The sequence below is a fragment of the Bison bison genome, unplaced genomic scaffold (assembly GCF_000754665.1).
Source record: "Bison bison bison isolate TAMUID 2011002044 unplaced genomic scaffold, Bison_UMD1.0 scf7180017864469, whole genome shotgun sequence".
NCBI classification, from domain to species: Eukaryota; Metazoa; Chordata; class Mammalia; order Artiodactyla; family Bovidae; genus Bison; species Bison bison.
Window position 1 is genome coordinate 1587669 of NW_011495030.1, and position 8631 is coordinate 1596299.

At 41.7% G+C, this 8631-nt stretch overlaps 1 protein-coding gene across 2 annotated transcripts in view; it reads right to left on the reverse strand.

Moving 5' to 3' along the window:
• The window catches only part of SMC5 (structural maintenance of chromosomes 5), a 115498-nt gene extending 109091 nt beyond the window's left edge, over nucleotides 1–6407 (reverse strand). For both annotated transcript variants that reach the window (XM_010860637.1, XM_010860636.1), the window contains exons 1-2: nucleotides 6110–6407; nucleotides 176–317 (exon numbers count right to left, since the gene is read on the reverse strand). In XM_010860637.1, coding sequence (XP_010858939.1) covers nucleotides 176–317; nucleotides 6110–6300 — 333 coding nt within the window. In that variant the 5' untranslated portion in view covers nucleotides 6301–6407. The remainder of the gene's footprint in view (nucleotides 1–175; nucleotides 318–6109) is intronic.
• Nucleotides 6408–8631: the final 2224 nt, after the last annotated feature.

Sequence of the window (8631 nt, forward strand, 5' to 3'; positions counted from 1 at the left end):
GCAAACTACTTCTGGAAATGGAGATCTTCCCTCAGTGTCTCTACCTGCCAATTTCATCATTTATATTCAAGCACAACACATTTGCCATACCCAAGAATTAAGATGTAGAAATTGATTTGTTACCAAAAGCGATTCATGGTTTTGAATTTTGTTAAAAGTACCTATGTTAACTTACCTTATCTGCCCGTCCCATGAAAGCAGGTTTGCCTGCTAATCCAAGGCAAATGGCACACACGATGCTGGACTTCCCTGTTCCATTAGCTCCGATAATCATATTCAAGTGGGGCCCAGGAGATACTTCACAGACATCGTATGTCCTAAATTATAAAGAGGTGAGATTACTAAGTAGAGACAAGAAGTGAAGAATATTTTCCTACTAAAGCACTTTTTCTTGTTTTACCCTTATCACTAACTATAGGTTTCCTCAAATTCTTTAAAAACCAACTAACCTTATAAATATTAATGTAACATTACTTTATAGGTTGTTAATAACTTAGAGGGAAAAAAATCTGTCAGTGAGAGGAATGAAAAAGTGACAAAGTATATCTAAAATTAGAACATTCATGGGAAAATAAAACTTCACGTAATTTTTCTCAAATATTAAGTCTGCTAAATAGAGCAAAGTTTGATATAATTTATTCTTTAGTAATTCTAATACATGAGAAAGTCCATCAAAGCTACTGTACAAATGATTTTTAAATAAATTACATGTAAGTGAAGTGACAGTTCATTCTAAATTTGTGTATTTTACATTTATATTTCTCTTGAATTAAAATGCTTACTAGAAACTTATCATAGTCAACCGAATTACTTTTATTATAATTAGAAAACTGAAGATGTATCAACTCAATAGTTTAATTTATTAACTTTTTAAAATAGCATGAATTGCCTTTAATATACTGCCAGACATTCACCAAAGGATCTATTTCTAGCACAAATTAAATTTTATTCCTATGGGAGGAAACAAGAGTGCATCATCACCACGCACGTCCGTAACTTTCCCTCATACTAGAAAGCAGCATGCTGTCCTGCTCTCTACCTGCAACAGGAGCATCTAATCCATATTAGTCTTCAGGGACAGCTATGGCAAGATGCGAAGGAAACTGACTCAGTATCTTTGTACTATGTCCTTGAATATCTGGAACTGGACCCCATAAGTAATGTCCCGTGCCCACAGTTTCAGTTGGCTACCAACTAATTCCCCAAGAGTAAAAGCTTAGCCTATTACTAACTTCCTAGGTATTCAAATAATTTTACCAAGCACACTTCAACTTTAATACTCCAAGAAATTAATCATTCTGAAATTTCAAGTTGTAATAAAATAAATACAGGTGGTAAAGAAAAGTATTTTCTGGCAGGTTTCCAACCCCACTTCTCTGCAGAGCATCCATCTATCTTTTCAGAAGCTTTATTCTAGTAACAGCAGAGTCTTGAAACAACCCTTTACAACAGTTAAAATAAAACTACTACTACTAAGTCGCTTCAGTCGTGTCCGACTCTGTGCAGCCCCACAGACAGCAGCCCACCAGGTTCCCCCGCCCCTGGGAGTTTGGGAATTTCAGACATCTGGAAAATTATCTGACTTGGAGCTTCTTAATCAACACATGCAGCTCCATTCTTTTAATATTTGAATTTCCTGCTGTAAACTGTCTTACTAAAATAGTGATGCAACTGGTATTTAAGCAAACAAATAGAGCAGAAAAAAGCATGAAAACTTCTGACCTATATTGTTACACACAAATACTATAAACACGAAAAGCTGCCAAAACTAAATAAAGCCTCCGCATTTAAAAAAGAAAAAAAAAAACCATTCTGATTCTACAATATGTTTATTGGAAATTCCCTTTTGTGAGTTCCCTTTTCTCTGACCTCCCTCTGAAAAAGCTAATTTCAGAGGCCACCCTCTTCTGAGTTTACATACTTTATCTAGTACCTCATATATTCTCCATGGCCTCAGGTAACATCTATATACTGAAAGTCAGTTCAGATGACCTACAGATTCAATTCCCACCTCAAGAACTCTATTTGGATGTCCCACAATGGTCACTTCAAACTTAACATATTCAAAACTATTACACTGGTGCAAAAGTAACTGTGGTTTTGCACTGCTGAACTTTGCTGTTTGATATTGGAATAGATTTTCAAATAAATGTGGTTATGTTATACATCATTTTAATGTACATTTTTGGCTTTTTTTTTTTTGCTAATGACTTATTACTCGCTGTGTATTTTATATTTATTTTAGGCTAGGGAAATGATGTTAGACAAAATGCAAATTCGAGCAGTTTTCTTATTCGAGTTCAAAATGGGTTGTAAGGCAGCAGAGGTAACTCACAACATCAACCACACATTTGGCCCAGGAAGTGCTAATGAAACTGCACTGGCTCAAGAAGTTTTGCAAAGGAGACGAGAGCCTTGAAGATGAGCAGCACAGTGGCCGGCAACTGGAAGTTGACAATAACCAACTGAGAGGATCATCAATGCTGAACCTCTTACAACTACACCAAAAGTTGTCCAAGCACTCAGTGTCAATCCTTCTATGGTCATTCGGCATTTGAGGCAAACTGCAAAGGTGGAAAAGCTCGATAAGTGGGTACCTCATGAATCGACCAAGAAAAAAAAAATCGTTGTTTTGAAGTGTCATCTTCTCTTATTGTATGCAACAACAAACCATGTGACAAAAAGTGGATTTTATATGACAACCGGTGATAACCTCCTCAGTGGTTGGACCACGAAGAAACTCCAAAGCACTTTCCAAAGCCAAACTTGCACCAAAAAAAGGTCATGGTCACTCTTTTGGTGGCCTGCTGCCCATCTGATATACTCCAGCTTTCTGAATCCTGGTGGAAAAAAACCATTACATCTGAGAAGCACGCTCAGCAAATCGATGAGATGCACAGAAACTGCAATGCCTGCAGCCAGCACTGGCCAACAGAATGCGCCCAATTCATCTCCATAATAATGCCTGACCATACATCACAAAACCAACTCTTCAAAAGTTGAAAGAATTGGGCTACGAAGTTTTGCCTCAACGGCCATATACCTATCACCAACCAATTACTACTTTTTCAAGCATCTCAACAACGGTTTGCATGCAAATCACTTTCACAACCAGCATGAGACAGAAAATGCTTTCAGAGAGTTCATCAAATCCTGAAGGACGGATTTTTATGCTACAAGAATAAACAAACATTTCTTGTTGGCAAAAATGTGTTGATTGTAATGGTTGCTATTTTGATCAATAAAGATGTGTTTGAGCCTAGTTATAATAATTTAAAATTCACAGTCCGAAACCAGAATTACTTTTTCATAAGCCTTAAAAAAAATCTAAAACCACTCTTGTAGTCTCTTAGTGAAGGATATCATTATTCATTCCTCTGCCCACAGCAGAAACCTAGGTATCATCTTTGATTCTCTTCATCTCCTCCACCTCTGTTCACACTACCCACCCACTCATCACTCCATTTATCACCAAATAATGTTGGTAAACAAGAAAATCTGACATACCTTGCTGTTAAAAAAAGAAACAAATAGGACCCTTCATAATTTAGGTCTAAATCTTTTTCTACTTTCTATCTCCTTCCCCTATTCTCTAATTAGACCTCTAAAGTTTACCTATAAGGAATTTCTTTCAGTTTCTTGACTATCTTATGCTTCCTTCCTTCTCAAAGCCTTTGCATATGCTATTACTTCTGCCTAGAAATCTCTTCCCTCCACTCTCAATCCCAACGGACTTGGTGAACTCTCAGGAATCTTTCCCTTGACTACTCTCTTCCAAGCCTTTTCAGTTCTCTAGGCCTACTCTTCCTATGCATTCCTAAAACTCAAAGTCCTCTCATAAAAATAAACAAAGTCTTACTTAGTTCTGCACTTTCCAGCTACCTTTTCTTTCTCCTCTTCACATCCAAGCTTTACTTCCTCACACTCCTTCATTCTTCTATGACTACAAAGTTTTCCACTTCCCCTACCTCAAAGCGCCAAAGATTTCCTGACTGCTAAATGCAGCAGGTTCTTTTCTGTACTGTTATCTGACTTCACTGTATCATATGATGTTTTTGAAGCACTCTTTTTCCTTGGGTTCTCTGATAATACTCTCCCACGGTTCTCCCCTTACTTCCCTGAACAGTTCCTTCTCAATCTGTGAGTTCTTCTGCTTGCCCTTAAATGTTGGCATTCCTCTGGAACTCTGTACTTGGACTTCTATTTCTATTCCCTTCAAGGCAATTTAAACAATCACCTATATGCATGATTCTTAAGTCTCTCATCTGTTAACATTTTCCTATAAGCTCTGAACCCTTATAAATACTGCCCATAGAAGACCTTTTAGATGCCCCACAGGAAACTTCAATATACAAGATACAAAAGGCATTTATTATTATCCTCCCAGAATTACTCCTTCTTTGACACAGCTCTATACCAAGTAGCCAAGAGAGAGACTTGAGAAAAATGCTCCATTTCTCCTTTACCCTGATGCCTCGCAATTAATCTGCAGACAAAATCCTGTCAAATCTATTCTTTCTGCTTCTACTTCCCACTGCAAGACTCAAATCCCGATCATCTCTGCCTTCATATTGTAAAAGCCTTCTTGCCTCCAATCTTGCACCCTTTCTAAATCATCCTTCACACTGCTTCCAAATATAAACCACATGAGGGTGCATGTGTGTGCACTATTTCAGTCGTGTCCAACTCTTTGTGACCCTATGGATGTAGCCCGCCAGGCTACTCTGTCCATGGGATTCTCCAAGCAAGAATACTGTAGTGAGTTGCCATGCCGCCCTCCAGGAGATCCATCTCCTGTCTCCTAACCTTCCTGCACTGGCAAGCAGGTTATTTACCACTAGCACCACCTGAGAAGCCCAAACCACATATGATGCCCTACTGAAAATGCATCCTGGCTGCCTACAGGATAAAGTTGCAATTTCTCAGCACAGGAAACACAGACCCTCAATAATGCTATATATCATCAGTATCACTCTATCCATACACTCACATCCTATGTCCTAATCATAGTAGGATACTGGAAACTTACTAAATACAGCAAACTGTTTCAGGCAGTTCCATGCTCTTCCCTTAAGACTTTCATATCCTCCAGTACAAGGCCCTTCTCACAACTGTGGAGGAAATTAATCATTTCATCCTTTGTGCCCCCAGGGCATCCTTATACACACACACACCTATATATATAATTATGGTAGGTACTTCATTTGATTATATTTATCTTTCCTGATTTGCATTAAAACAACAATTCAGCTACTTATCAGCTGAGTAAACCGGGCAAATCAACCTCTCTGAGCTTATCAATGGCGATGCTACCAAGAGTTATGAGGCATGAATGAGGGTACTGTGTAAATAAAGTACCTACTTCTATACCTGGCACAGGATAGATGCTTTAAAAAAATGTCCTTATTGTTACTCTAATTGTTTTCCTTAGGCCACTGTGGAAGCTTAAAATATAATAGACAAATGAACTGCAAGGTGCTAGACGGATACACGGTAGTTGTGTTACAACATCTTTACTAAATTCTAAAGTGAATACTATGATTAGTTGTCTGAAGGGTGAGCAAGCAACCAGGGAAGAAAGTCAGATATGAAGGAGTCAAGCAACAATTGAGAGCTGGGCTTAATTTTCTGGTACATTTCAGGAAACGTCTCCATCCATCACAACCATCACCATCTTTATCCACCTGGCAACTGCTATCTCTTCACGAAATGTGCCACAGCACAGCGTCACTGTCGCTGATTTAACCGCTGCTTTTTGACTTCCCAGGACCATAGTTTTGTGAATTTCAGATTATGTCTACAGGCCGTGACTCCCAGCGGGAGATGTAATTCCTACTACGTCCACTGCCCGCCATTTGACGCCTTCACACAACTTTGGCATTAAGAATTAAAAAACTGCAAAACACAAGGCACACACCTGCATCAACAAACACGTCAATCTCCACGGCCCACAAGTAAATATCCTCACCGCAATCCCCGGACGAATTTACCAAAAGCCTCAAAAGCCAGGCACACCTCTACAGACCCGCCCCCGGCACGCACGCAGCCTGCGGCCCTCGTGTGCCGGCCGCTGGCCTCCCACGCCGCGGCACGGCCTCCGGTCACTCACAGGAAGTTCTCCATCGCGATGCGGACGATAGAGCCTTCCACGAAAGGCCCGGACGACGGCAGTGGCCGTGGCGCCGCCGGTGGGACCGAACTCTTTTTCTTGCTCGGGACTTCCGACGAGGGATCACTCAGGATAGCTCTCTTGGAGGCCAGGGGGCTTTGAGTGGACGTTTTCCTGCTCGGTGTCGCCATCCTGGCGGTCTCTCTTCTCGGCTGTGGCTTCCGTTCCCACCTTCCTACAGCCCCAGCGCCCCGGCGTCCCACTCCCGCGCGAACAGCGCGGCGCGCGACTGCGCGAGAGCCCGCCCCGGCGCCTGCGCAGTCCCTGCCTGGTAGCGTCACAGGGCATGCCCCACCCCTTCCCCCCCTCTCGGGTCTTGGGAGACCCGAGCTGGCGGGAATGGGACGGGGTGGCTCACGGGACCACCCCGCGGGAAGCGGCCACAGGACTGCTCTGTATGTTTCTGCATTTTGCCGATTTTTTAACTCAAAAAAAAATGTCAGCTGCATTTAATGTTTTGAAAGCCTTTTCAGCGCTCAAGGAAACGTCCACGAGGGGAGGGAGCGCGGGACCTCGTCGTCTTCTGACTGGTTTTAATGAGGTCCCCGTGTCAAAACAAAAACAAAAACCCCAACAGTGCAAGCTTTCAAATGACTCTATGCCAGCTCTTCCCTTAAAACATAGCGCTCGGGTCTGTTGCGCTCTCCAACAGGTGGAAAGATTGCACGGCACAGGTTTTCTTCACTACCCCCACCACCACCCCCGCTCCCTAATTCCCTAGTAAGAATTCCTCCTTCGACCTTTCTAGAAATGCCCCACCGAGCACGCTGGCATCGTTAAGAGGATGCTTCCACTTAAACCTAGTCACGTTCATCTAGTTAACTCCCTTATTAAAGATGAGGTTCACTGAGGCCTCTGCAGGTCTTCACTCACTATAATCATATCTGATCTACAATAGGCTACTGAGGCAGTGAGGGAGCCAGGCAAGCAGGTCTCAGAGCTTACGTTTTGGTGTGGAAGACAGGAAAAGAACAAGATAACCTACATAGGATCAAGATAATTTCAGGCGGTGATAGGTGTCATGAAGGAAAAAACAGAATGAATGTATGAGAGAAGCAGGGAAGGCCTGTCAGAGAAAGTGATACTTGAGCTAAATCCTGGAGAAGAAGGAGCTAGCGGAGGAAATGAGAAAAGAGCATTCCAGGCAAGGATAGAGGCTCTGAGGTGGAAACCAGCAGAATGAAGAACAAAGGGAAGGCGGGCTAAGCTATACTGAAGTGAGCAAGTTTGCTTAGGGGGGCCTTGCCCATCATGCATTTTATTTTAAAAGCAATGGGAAGCCATTGGATGGTTTTAAGCAGGAGAGAGACAAGATCTGATTAAAGTTTTTAAATGAGGCACTCTGGTAGCTGATTCCTCAGAGTCAAGCCTGGAAGTTGGGAGGCCATTTAAAAAGCTATTGCAGAAAACCCTGATTCCCCACTCCAGGATAAATGCTCCTTTCCCAAGCCCCTGCTTCTCCTCACACAACTGAAATCTGCACTCTTTAAAACTTGTAACCGAAGAAAGAATAAAATTTTTTTTTAAAAGTGAACATGTCTTGGTTGTTAGAAAATTTTTAGTTTTTCAGCAAATTAAATAATACCTTTAAAACTGTTCAAAAGGCAGGAAATAATCTTTTTAAAAATAGAGCCTAGGAGGGTACTATACCCTTATTTGCTACACTGCTAGTACAAACTTTTTGAGAAGTGACTTGGTAACCTTCTTCAAGAGCATTAAAAGAGTCCGATTCTTTGAAGAAATCATTGCATTTAGAGAAACCTAATGGTAAAATAATACATGCAGTGGTAATGAGGGTTGAAAGCAGGAAACCAATCTAATCATTTTATACTATCATTAGATCTTCAGTGAACTACTCAAACTGTGCTTATAAAGTTGAGTTGGGAAATGTATGTGTGTGTGTGTGTTTAGGCTCAGTCATGTCCAACTGTTTGTGACCCCATGGACTGTGAGGAGCCGCTTGTGCTTCCGGCTCCTTTGTCCCTGGGATTTTTCAGGCAAGAATACTGGAGTGGGTTCCCATTTCCTCCTCCAGGAGATATTCCCAACCCAAGAACCTAACATATATCTCCTGTGTCTCCTGCATTACAGGTGGAATCTAACCACTGAGCTATTGGGAAATGACACCATATATAATGCATACAGATTGTGAGTTCTTGTCTAGACTGTCAGTCCGTCATGCTCTACCGTCATCCTTCGAAAAGGAAAATGTTACTGGTTTTATTTATAACCACAAACACAATATGTGTTAAATGCAGAAATTTAGGAAACACAGAAAAAAACAAACATACACAGGGGAAGTTCAGTTCAGTTCAGTCCCTCAGTAGTGTCCGACTCTTTGCGACCCGATGAATCGCAGCACGCCAGGCCTCCCTGTCCATCACCAACTCCCAGAATTCACTCAGACTCACATCCATTGAGTCAGTGATGCCATCCAGCCATCTCATCCTCTGTCGTCCCCT